The 15,594-nt window shown below is 43.8% G+C and overlaps 1 protein-coding gene across 10 annotated transcripts in view; it reads right to left on the reverse strand.

Annotated features, from left to right (window-relative positions):
* Window positions 1–4,219: 4,219 nt before the first annotated feature.
* Window positions 4,220–15,594, reverse strand: part of INPP4A (inositol polyphosphate-4-phosphatase type I A) — a 122,001-nt gene continuing 110,626 nt past the window's right edge. For 5 of the 10 annotated variants that reach the window (XM_090281767.1, XM_090281766.1, XM_090281762.1 and 2 more), the window contains 2 exons: window positions 14,938–15,092; window positions 4,220–6,187 (listed from right to left, as the gene is read on the reverse strand). In XM_090281767.1, the coding sequence (XP_090137893.1) occupies window positions 6,055–6,187; window positions 14,938–15,092 (288 nt within the window). In that variant the 3' untranslated portion in view covers window positions 4,220–6,054. Of the gene's footprint in view, window positions 6,188–10,286; window positions 10,623–14,937; window positions 15,093–15,594 lie in introns of those variants that run through there. The other 5 variants (XM_090281758.1, XM_090281764.1, XM_090281763.1 and 2 more) reach the window with 1 other exon arrangement.

A 15,594-nucleotide genomic window follows, 5' to 3' on the forward strand; every position in this document is an offset into this window, starting at 1 on the left:
AAAATCTTGCTTGAAAAAGGAGCGAAGGTATCCTACTTTTGATCAAGAGAAAGTGCATTTCTGCAGTACTTTCAAAGTGACGGTGTCTTTGTGTATTGCCATAACACACATGGTTTAATGGAGGAATTGGGAATTCCAATCTAGAACGCAACTGAATGGCGACTGTTCGTTGATAGCTCAAAGCGGAGCTTGAAGTGTGTCCTCCTCCACAATGGCAACTTATTTGGTGCAGTCCCAATTGGCCATTCAGTTTGTTTTCGTGAAGAATATGAAGACATAAAGACAGTCGTTGATCTCTTGCAATATCACAACCACTATTGGATCATCTGTGTTGATGTTAAAATGGTCGGCTTCCTTCTTGGTCAGCAATGAGGATACACCAAGTATCCCTGTTTTCTGTGTATGTGGGACAGCAGAGCTCGTGAGAAGCATTCGGTGGGGTTGAATTGGCCTCCAAGATCTGACCTCAAACCTGGTGGTCCAAACATTCTCCATGAGCCACTTGCTGACAGAAAGAACATTCTATTCCCACCTCTGCACATAAAACTGGGTCTCATGAAGCAATTTGTGAAAGCTTTGCCAACTGAAGGAGACTGTTTTCAGTACCTCATTTTGGCATTTCCTAGCCTGTCGTCTGGAAAGATAAAATACCTTAATATTTATGTTTGGTAGCAGAACTTTACTACTTATACAGTTTGACTTACAGTAACAATATATAGCCTTTATATGAATAAAATAATTAAATAAGCAATATATTCAGGTAATTTTTTATTTTCCTTTGTATGTACATTTTGTATGAATTTTGGGTCAAAAGCAGGGTATCCTGTACCTTAAAAAGTTGACATGATATAGAAAAACTGGGGTCATTTTTGGATTCAGATGCCAGAAGTTAGTCAAAAACAAGTGTCAGATCTAACTAAAAAAAAATTTGTGTTGCCCAGTGTAATGCGTGTGTGTGTATAATATATGTGTACATATATGCAGCAGGATTTATTTCTGGGTTATCCTGTTTTATTGGTCTATATATCTGTCTTCATGTCATTACCATACTGTTTTGATTACTGTAGCTTTGTGATAAGTTTTGAAATCAAGTATGAGACCTCCAACTTTGTTATATTTCAAGATTCTTTTTGGTATCTAGAGTCCCTTGAGATTCCATATGAATTTTAGGACGGATTGAATCTGTAGATCACTTTGAGGAGTATTCATCTTAATGTTATGAAGTCTTCCAGTCCATTTACATGAGAGGTCTTTCCATCTGTTGGTGTTTTAATTTCTTTCAGCCACATTTTGTAATTTTTCGGTGTGCAAGACTTTTGCCTTCTTGGTTAGGTTTATTCCTAAGTATCCCATTCTTTTTTATGCAATTGAAAATGGAATTGTTTTCTTAATTTTCTTTTTAGGTTATTTGGATGATGGGTTAACTTTTTATAATTTTATTGTGAAATATAGTAGACATACATAAAAATACATAGAATGTTTGTATAATGTTAACTAATAACTATAAATCTTCATACTACTACCATCCAGGTCAACAGAACATTAAATGACCCCATGTGATGACTGACTCTTCTCAGATACCCTTCTGCTCATTCCTGAGAGAAAACCACTCTTCTGGTGTTTTCCACACTCTGCTCTTAACTTTTCCTTCTCCCTTGAGCTTGTTGCATTTGGCTCCCTGTGATGTTAGAATACAGTGGTCCCCTCTTATCTGTCGGGAAATAATGTTCCAAGACCCCCAATGGGTGCCTGAAACTGTGGATTGTACTAAACTATACTAGGTTTTTTCTATACATATGTACCTATGATAAAGTTTCATTTATAAAGAAGGCGAAGTAAGAGATTAATAGCAAAAATGGGGCAGTTATAATAATATACTATAATAAAAGTTATGTGCATGTGGTCTCTCTCAAAATCTAATTGTACTATACTCACCCTTCTTGCGATTATATGTTGCTTGTGGGTAACTGAACCATGGAAAATGAAACCTTGAATAGGGAGCAGAGGTACTACTATAACATAGTACTAGACCAGAGAAAAGCAACATGGCCTAGTGCTGAAATAGGAACAATTTTAACTGAACATCACGGTGGAAGGTGGGATCATTTAACAGGAAGACTTGGCCTGCTTGGAGGAGAGGATGAAGGTGTTTGGTGTTGACATGCTGTGTTGAAGACACTCAAGCTGAATGACTAGGATGTGGTTGGATGTGTAGATGGATCTGGACCTAGAGTGTCTCGGTGGGCCTAGGAATTTGGGAGTCATTGGCCAACAAGTGGTCTTTTATCCCATAGGAATAGGTAAAAGTTCAGGAAAACCATCGAACTAAGAAGAAAGTTATGGGCAGAAACCTGGGGAACACCACAATGTTAGTGGTGAGTGGAGGATGACAAGCAAATCAGAGTGAGGAGGGACGGTAAGAGGTAGGGCCACCAGGAGAGTGAAGCCACAGAAGCCAAAGGAGGGTGAGTTGTGAGGAGGAGGAAGCGAGGAAGTGCTCCATGTTTCTACATCCATTTCCAGTAAAGATGTCTTCCTCCTTCCTGTGGAAACATAAGCAAATTTCCTATCCTCTCTAACCTGTCTCAGCTTTTGTTTTTGTTTTTTTTTCCTGTTAAATGGTACAACAGAGTGATAGCACCATAAGGTTTGTATTTGAATGCAGACCTGCCAAAAAGGCCCATCAGGAGCCTGGTGCAAGAAGGAATTGTAGCGAAGATAGTGCTGAGGCACAAAAGGGATCCAAGGGGGAATGTGAGGTGTGACTATTCTGATCCTACACTCTTGGGAGTGTATGCCATAGCTTGGGTAGTAACAGCTGTAATGAGAATAAGACATTTCTATGCACTGGGAAACCATAAAATTTGTGTGGCTCACTTTATTGCACTAATTACTTTATTGCGGTGGTCTGGAACCAACCCACAGAATATCACTGAGGTATGCCTATATGAGAAATTCAAAAATTTTAAAACATTTACACTGTCATTTAAATTGTACATTTCTACTGCCAGGACCTTATTCAAGGGAAGTCACTGGTGCAAGATGTAGTTCTGGTTATAACAAACAATCAAACCATAAATGAAACATTTTGGCAAGTCATGACCAGGCAACCCACAGAGAAAATGTGACCCACATTAACAGACACAGGACAGTAACAACCATATCTAACATGAACTTAATGCCGAGACACCTCATAATGGCCTTATGAAGAATGTACCATTGTGTCCATACTTTGCACATGAGGAAGCAGAGCCTCAAAGAAAGCAACTTGTTCAGAGTCACCAGCCAAGGAGTGACAATAGGATTGGGACTTGGGCCTGTCGTAAGGAGACATCCATGCTCTTAATCCCACATCCCAATGCCACTTCATTTCATATTAAGTGAAAAAGGTCATAAAACAAGTCTCTCATGGTCCCTTGTTTACACTTAAGTGTTCAGTGCAATGCCCATTAATACTTGTGCAGTCAGATGCGCCAGCCAGGGAACTAGTCCTCCTAATGCAACAGAATGAATCAGGCAAGACCAAGGTTAATGTTCTTGTCAGTTATTTATTTGTTATTCTAAAGACTAGCACATTTACAGCATACATGGCTTTGAATGAGCTAAGAATATATAAAATGGTAACTACATGTTTATATATTAATACTGTCCAAAGCAAATAAATAAAAGTACATTTTTTAGTGCACTAAGCCTGGTAAATACAATTGTGTAGGGACAAAACTGTATTATACAATGTTTATATAATTTTAAAGGAAATCAACAGCAACTGTGCTGCAGGTGCTTTGACAGAACCCACAGCACATCCCAGGTTTTCACTGTGTCTCAACATTTCTTATTCTGTGGAGGCCTTACAAGGAACATTGCATGGAACCTCTACTTTACTGCCTTCCTTGTACAGCTGAAAACTCAGAAGTTCCTATGTTTCTCGAGGAGCTGCCGGCCACCACGACAACGTGTCTTGCTCAGCAAGCAGAGTAAGTGCGTGATGCCCTGTGAGACCTGTCACACGGGAGCCCGGCAGCAGTACTCGAGTATAATACTGGAATCTGAATATTTTCTACATGATTAGCCAAGTCAGAGTTCCATGGTGGCCCATAACATGAAGACAAAATTGGGAAAATAATCCACAAAAAGGTGCCACATGCAAAACTGCTAATAACTGACTCAACATTTGCTATATTCCCTTTTGATAAATGCAGGTATTTAATGCTCTTCAGACAAAAAAAAAATTCTGAAAACAGCATGGGTGACATTTAATTTAAAAAGATAAAGGAATATTTTAAAAGGTAGTGATGTTAAAATGAGAAAAGATGGAAGTGTGAAAGATACAAGAAAAATTACAATTAAATGAAATGGTGGACAGATAAAAAGGCTAATCAGCCATCCTGGAAACTGTCTGAACGGGGATTGGCACAAGAGAACCTGACACGAGCTGCTGCCGTCTCCGCACTGGTTTGGCGGCCATGGGTTTCTCTGCTGCCACCCTCCAGTGAACCCAGCTTCGACAGTGAACCCTGACTGTCCCTCACTGATGTGTCTTCCACACCAGTTCACACTCAACCTGTGAAAACTTTCCTTCTATTGGAAATCAGAAGACAGCAGACTGTCTGTGTGCTGACTTCCCAGTAGGAGGGATCTGGAAAGTCATCCAGTTCCACCCTTGGCAGCTGCTCCCCCCGTGTGTCCCTGTCACAGGTGCTCCTGCCTGTGCCTCAGCTCCCAGGCTGTTAGGTTTCCAAGCGGCATTTCTAAAGGAGTCCAAAGGATAATACCCAGAATTTTAGACACAGGAGTTTCCTAAGAGTGCACCAATCATTAGGATTAGCATTGTGAATGTGCCACGTATATTCCTTTTACAGCCTTTTAAATAACATATAAACAATCATCATTATAAACAGGATTGATAAAACATGTAAACTAAAAAAACTGTTATGTGCAGAGAAGACTCATCATCTTATAATAGATGACCAGACATCAATTTTCTATGAAATCCCTAACTTTTATGGCCCTTTCAAAAATCTCATTTTAGGAGCTAATTTCAACTTTCTCAATAGTCACCTTATATAACAAAATGAGAAAAGGATAGTAACAATTATGGCAAACTAAAGAGATACTTTCATCAGACATTCAAACCTGATTGTATTGTCTTTCAGAAGACAATAAATAGGGAAACTCACAAAAGGTCATCCGACCTGAAAAGATTTAGGCTTCCACCATCTACACACACAAATCCCCACTGCTGTGAGAGGCATCGGCCATACCCATGCGAGGTCCTGGAGTGCTGTAATTCAGCATCCAGGAGAGAAGGGGACATATACCCTGGGTCACAGTGGGACTAGACGCGGAGATTAGAGAACAGGAGACAGCTGGCTTTCCATTCTCAAGCAGACACCCTGTTCCGTAACTCAAAAGGGACAGAAGTGGACCCCATTGTGCGAGTGGCCTTGTAGGTGTTATCTTCTAATAAAGTCTTATCTCAGGCTATTTCTCAACCTTTACTTCAATTTTTGGCTTCACCTGTGCTGTCGTAGATATAAGTCATTAGAGCCCCCTGCTCTCACTGCATGAGCCGGAGCTAGCTTCTTTCCCCAAAACTTGAATTAATATGTAATATTTACTGGTCTGTCCAGGATCCAACTGTTTACTGTTTTACATTCAGATTTTTAAAAAGTAGATTGTAATTCAATACTCAATTTTGAGTTACTCAGTAGAAAAATAATTGAGCAGCTGCCTAAGTGGGCATTTTAAAAAGTCTTTTAGCACTTCAGACCTACCTAGCTTGATTCCTAGAGGTGACTGACTACCCATGACATCTCTGTGGTTCTGGCTGCAGGCTATTTAAATGGGCAGTTGTTACTACCCACACTACTGAGCCGAACATTACCTCCTACTGATTCCAACGGAATAAAAAACATGCTCCATAGACTCTTTAGTGAAACATTTTAAAACACAAAAGTAAAAACCAATCCTTCAGGTCTTCTTGAAGAATTCATATATGACACTAGAGGGCACCCACATTTGTTATATAACAGCTAATTAGAGGACACCGTGTGTTCAAGTTTCAACCTTGCCGTAAGTCCCTTCAGGAGGCCTGTAATGCTTGGGGAAAGCCTTCAGCTGCAGGGAATTAAACGCATATTTGCGACTTCCAACATTCTTCATTGTATTTTCTCTTCGACAACCCTCACTGGGGAAAAAACAAGCACAAGAAATGACAGCAGTAAAAAAGGAAAAAAAAGAAAAGACTTAAACTAAAATGGAATGAACTGATTATTTTTATAGCATTAAAAAAAAGGTTAATTTAAATGGGTGCCAGACTATTTCCAACAATACACACATAAGATGGTGGGTTTCTGAGCAAGGCAATTAAGAAGCACAGTGATGGACATGTGTATGGGAGCGCATGTTTTGCATTTGCGAAAGCAGCACTGTATCTAAGTGGGAGCAAACTTTGTAAAATGGTTTCATGTATTTCATGTTTAGGTATTTCAGGGTTCTATCCTAACTAGTGGTTCAAAGATCCCATTACACAGCAAATTAAGTGGAAAAGAGGCAGCGCGACTCTTACCAAAGCATTGAAAGAGCTGCATTGCTCTATGTTAGCGAAAGCTGCTCATCACCTCAAATTCAAAATGCTGGTTTTCCTTGCAGAATTCAACATGCAGCAAAGCCCTGTGGCTGAGAAGGCTGCTCTAACAGACTGTCTCCTACGTGGGTGCAAAGCAATCCAGTGGTCCCAGGTGATGCTGCATGGGGGGGGTCTGCATGGCTATCAGGGCTGGAGTGACCCCACCGAGGTCCCTCATTATGGTCACCTTTCAGAAGAGGGCTACCAAGCCAGTGAGTGCCCACAGGTGTCCTTCCCTAGAGAACCCACTACCAGCACCGTCCCAGCTGTGTTTGATGGGGGGCTGTCTTGGCAACCCAGTATGCAAAGCAAACGCAGAGCAGGAGAATGAGGGGCAGACAGGCCTCATGTTCCCAAATGAGAGCATCAGGGGGGTCCGCTGGAAAGTGTTCTGGTGTAGACATCAAATTAACAGGAAAAAGCAACTCAATATAAATGACTTCCTATAGATAGTCTAACTGTATTTTTATATTTTCTGAAACTAGCAATGAAATTGACTAGTTATCAAATTTGGTACAAAAACCCCTTTATGAGATGTAGAATTTAGTTATCAAGAAACAGTAATTAAAAAAAGTATTTCCAGTTGTATGAACACCATTATACCATGCATTAAAAAAAAAAAATCAGTGGCAAGTGCTAAGTCAAGCGTTTTAAAGTGAAAATGACATTCTCATTTTCAAGAAATTAAAATATTTTTAGGAAAACAGTAATTTTATTCAAAAATTTCAGGTAAGTATTCACCTGCTTCTTATTAAGTAACAATTCAAACATGTTTCCTTGTCACCAGAGCCTCAAGCCCCAGCGCGGCGTCATCTGAGCTGACTGCCTAAGCCACAGGAGAGGGACCTTGAGTAAATCATGGTCATATCTGTCTAACACCCAGTGACCAGATAAAATGTAATTCAATTAAAGCAGAAGCTCTAGGTTCTATGCACAGTTAGTCTCATTTAATCTTTGGAAACTCATGTTATCAGACTATTTCAGATAGGGCCTCTCCATTTATACATAAATGTACATCTCAAAAACCACCTGTCACAAATAAATGCCAAACCGCTCTGAGGAGCAAAGAATAATTTGGGAACTTTGACATTATCTTTTATTTACATGTTAAAGAAGGTTATTACTAGTTTATCTGGCTGAATACATTATATGTTTATTTGTTTTTGAGAACATCCATTTTTTTAATGAAAAATTAGAATGGAAACCCAAATGACAACTCATTTCAGGGACACTCCTAGTTTTCCCCTTCTGGTGGGTTCTTCCACCTTAGGACCCATCTGGATGCATCAATGTCTTAATGATTGGATGTCTAGAGTGACTGGGTCTCAGCATTAGCATCAGCTTAGAAGCAACCTGAAAACCATCTCCAAATCTCAGGACTCCCCTTTCCTGAATCATCTTCCCCTTTGTTTCATCCTGCCTATTTCTCACTAAAGCAGAAAAGATTCCAGATATACATTTAGCTTGATTTAATAAATAAAGGACCTTGGTGAAATTAAAACTCAGCACATAGGGTGGGCACACTGAGTCATTTTTCTCAAATATTCTATAAAAAACCCACAAGAGCCCACAGCACTAGGCTGAGGTGTCCTCCCTCGTGCTGGCCTACGACTGCAGAGTGGGAATGTGCTGGCCTTTGACCCAGCCCTTGAAGAGGAAAACAAAGAACCTTACCCTCTCTCCCTTCCATGTCATGTCCTCTCAGCCTAGTGCCAAACCTACATGCCGCGGGAAGGCCAGGCTGCACCACGGCAGACAGCCAAGGTACAGGCTGTGGGGTCCGTGAGCCCTCACCCCCAAGGAGGGCCTTCCCTTGCTGCGCGGTGAGTCCTGAGCAAGTCCCTGAAGAGTCACAGACAGATGCAGGGGCCCAGGGAAGAGCGGGGCGTGCTGTCCGCGTCAGCTGTGCATGGCCTCGAGATGAGCACCCACACCTGTCACCCCTGCCGAGCGTCAGGGAGCTGTGAGTGGGAACTGAGCATGTCTGTGGACTCTACATTCCCTCCTTCAAATAAAGCACAAGAGTCTTAGCTGACGTGTGCACCACGATCTAACAGACAGGAAGTGGTCAACACACTTCTCATAGAATCTCAGACTGACAGGACCTCTCCTGGTAACCAGTGTCACATTCTAGTCTCCTATCCCCGTCCCAGCATTTGGAAAGAGGCTCCCTACTGAAGGATGTCGGGAGCTGTGCCACAGGACAGCCCCACCTCATTTATTCTAGAAAAGACAGTGCCATCACACTGCCCCTGTGAGAAGACCGGACTCTCCCCCAGGCGTGACGCTTGCCCTAGGTCTCCCACAGTGCCCCAGTGGGTCCAGGAAAGAAGGGTGCCTGGTGTGTGAACAGGACGAGCTGCCATTTTAGATTTAAAGTCTGAGTCTGCCACTCTTCACTCACTGCCAACTGCTTCTATGATTCCTAAAACCCAGACTCAGATCTGACTCCAAGCCAGAGAAATCCCAGAGTAAGTTCTGGAAATCTTGGGAAGGGAATGGAGAGGCCATATTCTGTGGTGGACTGGGTTTGTGTGCATGCATAGATGTAAAGTTTCTTAAAAAGCCAGCTTCTCTAAATTCACTCCAATTTTTCTAGACTGGCAAAAAAAGAAAACATTCTTAAAATACAGTGTTATGACGAACCAGCTAGAAGTCAAAAACAGATCACAACATGATTTGAACTGGAAGACAGAGAAACCACTGAGTATTTCTTATACAGGATCTCTGGAATTTTCCCCCTAATTTATTCTGTTACCTTTAGAGGTGTACAGCTACCCTTCTGCCAAATGTGAATGTTAAGGTTGTAAATCATCCCACTTCATGAAGAGTGTCTTGTTAAAATTAAGAGTGATATCAGCAGAAACCAAAGTAACTTTTTCTCTTTCCCAGCTCCATCTGACACAACTGCCCAAAAGGCAAGCCTCATTTTTCAATCATTTTTCTTTGAGGTTTTTCTTTTCATTATAAACTACATTTGATTTGTAGAGAGAAGTGATATCTGGACTTTAATCCAAATTTAAAGATGCAATCTTTAAAATGAAAAATGCTACTTAAAGAAAAAAAAATGTCTATAACTTTAACAGCCTTTTGTTACTATACACATTAATTCCTGTGATCAGTTCAATGATCCTCAAAGATTTAAGAGTAAATCTAAAGTCACATGCTGTATGTTCTCCTATGTGCCTGACTTGGTACAATGTGCTATTGTATTCACAGCTTTGTGTCACCTCAAACTGGAAATAATAAACATGAGCAAGGAAATGTTATGATTCTGCAAACTGTTTGCTACTGTAATTTAAGGGACTGCGCTTTGAAATGAAAGCAGAAAGTCAATGTCCTATTAAATAGACTTATCCAGATGAGCCAGTTATAAAGCATCTATCATTTTCTTTTCATTTCTCTTCAAAAGGAAAGGAAAGGTTAGCAGTACATTTAAAGAATAGTATCAAATATACAAATTCTTTCAGACAGAATTCTTTCTCTTGGAAACAGGGCACATGTGATATACAGGTAATAAATAGCTTTACATCAGAAAATAGGAGTTTTGGTACAAGTGATTCCAGGCTAGCTAGACAATGCAGTCACAGAGCACTGTAGAACATGTTACAAGCACTGAAAACTACAGAATTTAAATGAGCAAGTCCTCCTGGTGAAATAATTTGGCAAGTATTTATAGTTCAGAACAACAAAATGCCAAACTGTAAGGCATGAAATATTTCTTGGTAACCACGCTTTGACACATTCCTTCTGTCCAGTTAGGTATATTCTGGCACTTTTGTTTTCTTGTGACTTACTAATTTTTCATGATACTCATTTGCAACGCAATTTGGTCACCAGGTATGCTATGCTCAGAAAGAGCCACACAATCAGTAAATTGGGGCTCAAAGCTAATAAAGGGATGGAACAGAGGAGGCCGGGATCTAGTCTTAAGTCTCGGATGGGCACCAGGCCGCTCAAGTTCTTCTGGGTGACTACCTCCCGTGTTCCAATGCTGTGAAAAGGAAAAAGTTTGGGAGAAAAGAAAAGGAAAAGGGAAATGAAATAAAGAAAAAAGAGAGACACATGCAATGGATTTTATCAAAATAATGGAAAAAAGAGGAGAACCAAAAGATAGAGTTTTAAAAAATGGAATGAAGCCACAACAGAAAGAAAAGATGAGATGCAGAAAGGGTGTGAAAGGAATACCGAAACAAAACCAGCACAGTTACAAGAAAAAAGAAGAGAAAGAGAAGTGAAAATAAGAAAAAAATACTGTAGTCTACTGAACGCACACATGTAGGCTGACTAAATGGTTTTCCATGTTCACGCTCTCAGCTGCCCAGCGCACGTCATGCTGCCCTGCCATGCGCTCACATGCTGCAAAGACGTGGATCTCAAACAGCAAGCTGAACATGAAGAACCATTGGGCAGTTTGACCTTCTCACAGGTGCCTGCGCAGGGGTGGGCGACTGAGCTTGCTGAAGCTGCCTCTTGATGAACTGTTCCAACAAAACCATCCACCTCGGGTGTCAACCCAAGGCAGGGCCCTCACCACTCACCTTGGCTTGCAGGCTAAGCAGCGGCAAGGCATGAGCTACTGGTGGCTCCAGCTTTTCAAGTTATTATCCCCAAGCATGGCATCTAACCAAGCTCCATTGGAAATCTGGGGTTTTCCCCTGAGGTGAGATGGCAGCCAGAAACATAAAACTCTGGAACCACATCCTCTATGCAAGGCCATCAAGGTAGCAACGATGACCCAGTCAGAGGTGCCAGGACCCACTGGGAGAGGGACAGGCCAGAGGTCCTCCCAGGCTTTCCCAGAGGAATCAGGAAGCCCTGGACTGGCCCTGCTCGGGGTGCTGCTCTGACAGGGACACATTCCTGCTGTGAGCACTGGCTGACTGTCACATCCGCAACCACAGCAGTCCTTAGGTAGGCCCACGCTGCTAGTGTTTCAGCCACTGGCCTCGAGAAGAGGGGCCACCAGCAGTGAACTGGAATCGGCCCAGACAGCTCAGAAGAGCCACGTGTACACATCTCTTCCCAACTCCATGTCCCGCAGTGTCCCCACTGGTAGCTTGAAATAGGCCCCAGTGGGAGTATTTATGCCACAGAAATTGGCAAATGCTACAGATCAGGAGTTTGGGAGGTTTTTTTGGAGAGAGAGCTGGTTGTTCAACATTTGCTAGCATAGCACTGCCACTGCTTACCCTGGGCCTCCCAGAGAAGGCCAGCCTGAGCATCAGCTTTACCCCTTACACCCACTTCTCACCAGCCCAGCACCCTGGCCTGCATGCAGTGGTCCACCACAGTCAGATACAAGCGAGAAAGCAAGAGAACCAGAATGCACTCCTTCTCTTAAGGGCATAACCACTGTTTACTGCTGCCTCCATAGGGCTTGTGACCCAGCCCCTCAAGCTTGCAGTCAAGGAACACACCTGTCTTCCTCACACAGGACAATCCAGAGAACACAGAAGTCAGGTGTAACAGTGCCACCTTAAAACAAAAGCATGTAGCCAGAGCCTGAAATGCTACAAGGCCAGCGGGACAAGGCGGCAGTTGGGACAGTGCCCTGGGTTGGTGCTGTGAGGATTCTGGGGGCGGGCAGAGGTGAAATGGGATTGAACTTTCTTTTTGTTTTTAATAACATCTTATATGATTAGGATTCTAATACATGTTCCCCATAGAGATTTAGAAAACTCAGAAAAACATTAAAAAAGACAAACATCATTGGAGGTGGATGGGGGTCTTAGAGCGGCAGGAGGCCAAGGGAATGGTGCTTGTTCCCATGGGAGGGCCCTTCCCTGCTCAGGACCTGTGGGTCCTCACCTGTAAGGCAAGAAAAGGACACTGACTGCACACAGAGTCAGAAGTGCTCAGAACTGTGACAGGAACGGTAACACCCAGATGGCAGATGAGCAGACACCTGGTGGCTGATATGGGGAGGGAGTGTGACTGGTACGACAACAGCCTGTCAATTTCATTTAAAAGCCTTACAGAGGTATCACTTTTTAAGCTAAGAAATCACTGGGGACAATGTGGCTAGGAGAACACATAAGGATACTCTCTGCACCATTTAAAGTGCTCAAAACCATACACAACTTAAATAGTCAATGGCCACCAACTGGATAAACTATGCTGTGCTAAAAATGATTAAGGTCTACATTTATTAACTTGAAAAATGTTCACAAGACAGCTAAATGAAAAAAGCTAAAAACAGTAGGCAGAACTGAATATGTTTGTATTTGTGTTTTATTTTCTATATTGTTCAGGGACTGGTTAAGCAATACATGGATTAACCACACTCACATGTATGTGTGTGTGTGTGTATGTATGTATGTATGTATGTATATATCTATGAAAAAGTATATATCAAATGTTAGCACTGTTACTTGTTAATAGCAGGAATGTGGAGACTTTTTTTGTGGTGCGCGCGTGTGTGAACAACCTGCATTTACTAATTTTCCTACAAGGGGTATCAATTACTTATATGATAAAAGGTAAAAAGTGTTTTGTATGTGTGAACTGTAATACCAGTCTGTGCATACGTGGGCAGCACCCCATTCCCCATGCAGCTATGGGCAGCAGGTGGGGCAGGCCCCGTCTCTGAGGACCCACTTTCTCCCTGGTCTCCTGAGCTCTTTGTGCTCAGATGAAGTCAGGATGACCTCTTGTTTTCATTAAATTTATTTCAGAAGCCAAGATTGGGCAGAGGCCTACATATCAGCTGTACACCTGGCTCGGGGCCTGGTCTCCTGAATGGCGGCTGTCACAGGCTGCTGAGTCAGCTCCAACTCCTGGCAACCCCCGTGAATGACTGACCCACAGTGTCCTGCCCTCGGCAGCCCCGCTCAGCTCCTGAGGACTCACACCTAGGGCTTCTTTCAGGGAGTCAGTTCATCCCATGTTGGGCTTGATCTTTTCCTGCATCTATTTTCCCAGCATTACTGATTTTCCAAAGAACACTGTGTCCTCATGTATCTGAAGTAGGAGAACTGCAGCTTTGTCATTTTTGCCTCCATCAATTTTCCAGGCTTGACGTGCTCTCCTGAATGGACCTGATCCTACTATTTGCTCCGACAACCACAGGCAGCCCCCCTCCACCTCTCGTTTCTTTGCTGCCTGCGGTCCGCATGCCTCCAGAGCAGTGCCTCCCACCACCTCTCAGGTACTAGGGCACAGGTGTGGCTGGAAGCCCAGCCCTGCCCCTCTAATGGCACCAAGGACACAGACCCTGAAGGGCATGAAATCCATGAGGATAGGCCCTCCATCAAGGCCACTCCGGGCAGGGGTCTCTGAGCCTCTACTGCCTTCCTGAGGCTAAGGGCAGGGAGGGTAGTGAACATTCTCAAAGTGCATTCTGAGAAAACAGAGAGGTTTAGATGAACTTGGAAAGACAAAACAGAGACAGAACAATTTCAGTTTTACAAAATGCTATATTACCAAGAAGCAGGAGCTCAGGCCTAGCATTTGTGCGTTACTGTGAGAAGGTCAAACAGCAGAAACATACAGAAAGGATAAGAGAATCGAACACTTTAAAGAATTTGGTGAGAGGACAAATGACAGAACATTCAGTAGGAGTGACTGTTGCAAACAAGACTGTGACAGCATTGGTGACTACAGTGAAGGAGACAGGAAAACCAGGTTTCTTATCCTTTCTTTTGGTATGTGTGGTAGGGTGCTCCCCGGCAGTGCTTGAAACAAGGCATCGGTCAACAGTAGACACTTTTGAGTCCCGGGTTTCATTCTGCAAACACGCCTGCTGCCTCAGAATCAGAACATTGTTAGGGTGAGGTCACCACGGCCCACATGGACAGGCGGGCAGGTGGCTGCCACCACCATAGAACACTCAACTGACACTTTGCTCATAAAAGCAAATTGTGTCAACTGCTAGAGAAGAAGCGGAGCAGACCAGTGCAACCTGCAGACACACTTTTGTCACTCAAGTTTGAAAGGAGACATACAAACGATGTAAACAGCAGATGCATGCTGAGACAGCTCTGGCCCTCAGCCACACCCACAGCAGGGCTGGTGGCTGGGGGTGCCATGTGCTGAACGGCTTTCACGAGGTGCTCCCCGTGTCACCGCTGACACCCGAGCTGGCCCCGTCTACCTGTTTCAGCGCAGTCCTGCTCTAGGGACTGCTAGCCCTTTATCTCCCCCTTGACTTAAAAGAGAACATTGTCTCAGTTTGATCGTGCCAAGAGTTTGACTTTGTAGACACTGGCGAATTTTCCAAAGTCAAACCAGAGCATGGTGCTGGAGTCAAAGGACCTTGTGCCGGGGAGCCGGGGGAGGCGGCAGCGGGCGGGCGGGCAAGGACTCACCTGCGCATGCAATCCAGGGCCTGTGTGAAGACCTGCGGGGCCATGCCGTGCTCATGCTGCAGGATCAGGCACTGCTCCAGCGTCACCGACATGGCCGTGCGGTCCTTGGCGCTCTTGCAGCTGGTGAACCGGACCCCATTAAGGCGGCGGCAGATCTGCCAACAGAAAAACAGGCTGTGCTTAGAGGGCGACTTTGCAGAATGGAGCCACCCTCCCCTGGAGGGCCCAGCAGGACATGAGGGGACAGCTCCGCCCCAGGCCCAGCCGTTCCCTCTGCACCTGCTCCCCAGTTTCACATCCTGCCAGAGCTGGAGAACAGTCGCTGCCGTGGGGCTGCCTCTCTCCCCGCCACACCACGCATGCCTGCTCACACAGGATGCTCCTTAGCAGTTCAGGCTCCTTCCCTTTCGGAGGTGTCACCCTTTTCCAAACTATGACGACACCATCTTGTCATATTCAGCCCTTGGCTGTTGGCTCCTCAGAGGATGGGTGGAAGGGCAGCAAAGACTAACTCAAGGAGGTCAGAACTGCTCAAAGGATGCTGAGCCCCTGGTCAGGTCCTTCGGCCTTTCTAGAAGGCACAAAACAGACCCACGGGTCTCTCCTGTCCCACACAGATGGGGACAGTTCAGAAGGCCAACATCTGACCACCAGGCC

Source organism: Furipterus horrens, unplaced genomic scaffold, assembly GCF_987537825.1.
Source record: "Furipterus horrens unplaced genomic scaffold, mFurHor1.1.pri manual_scaffold_6, whole genome shotgun sequence".
NCBI lineage: Eukaryota > Metazoa > Chordata > Mammalia > Chiroptera > Furipteridae > Furipterus > Furipterus horrens.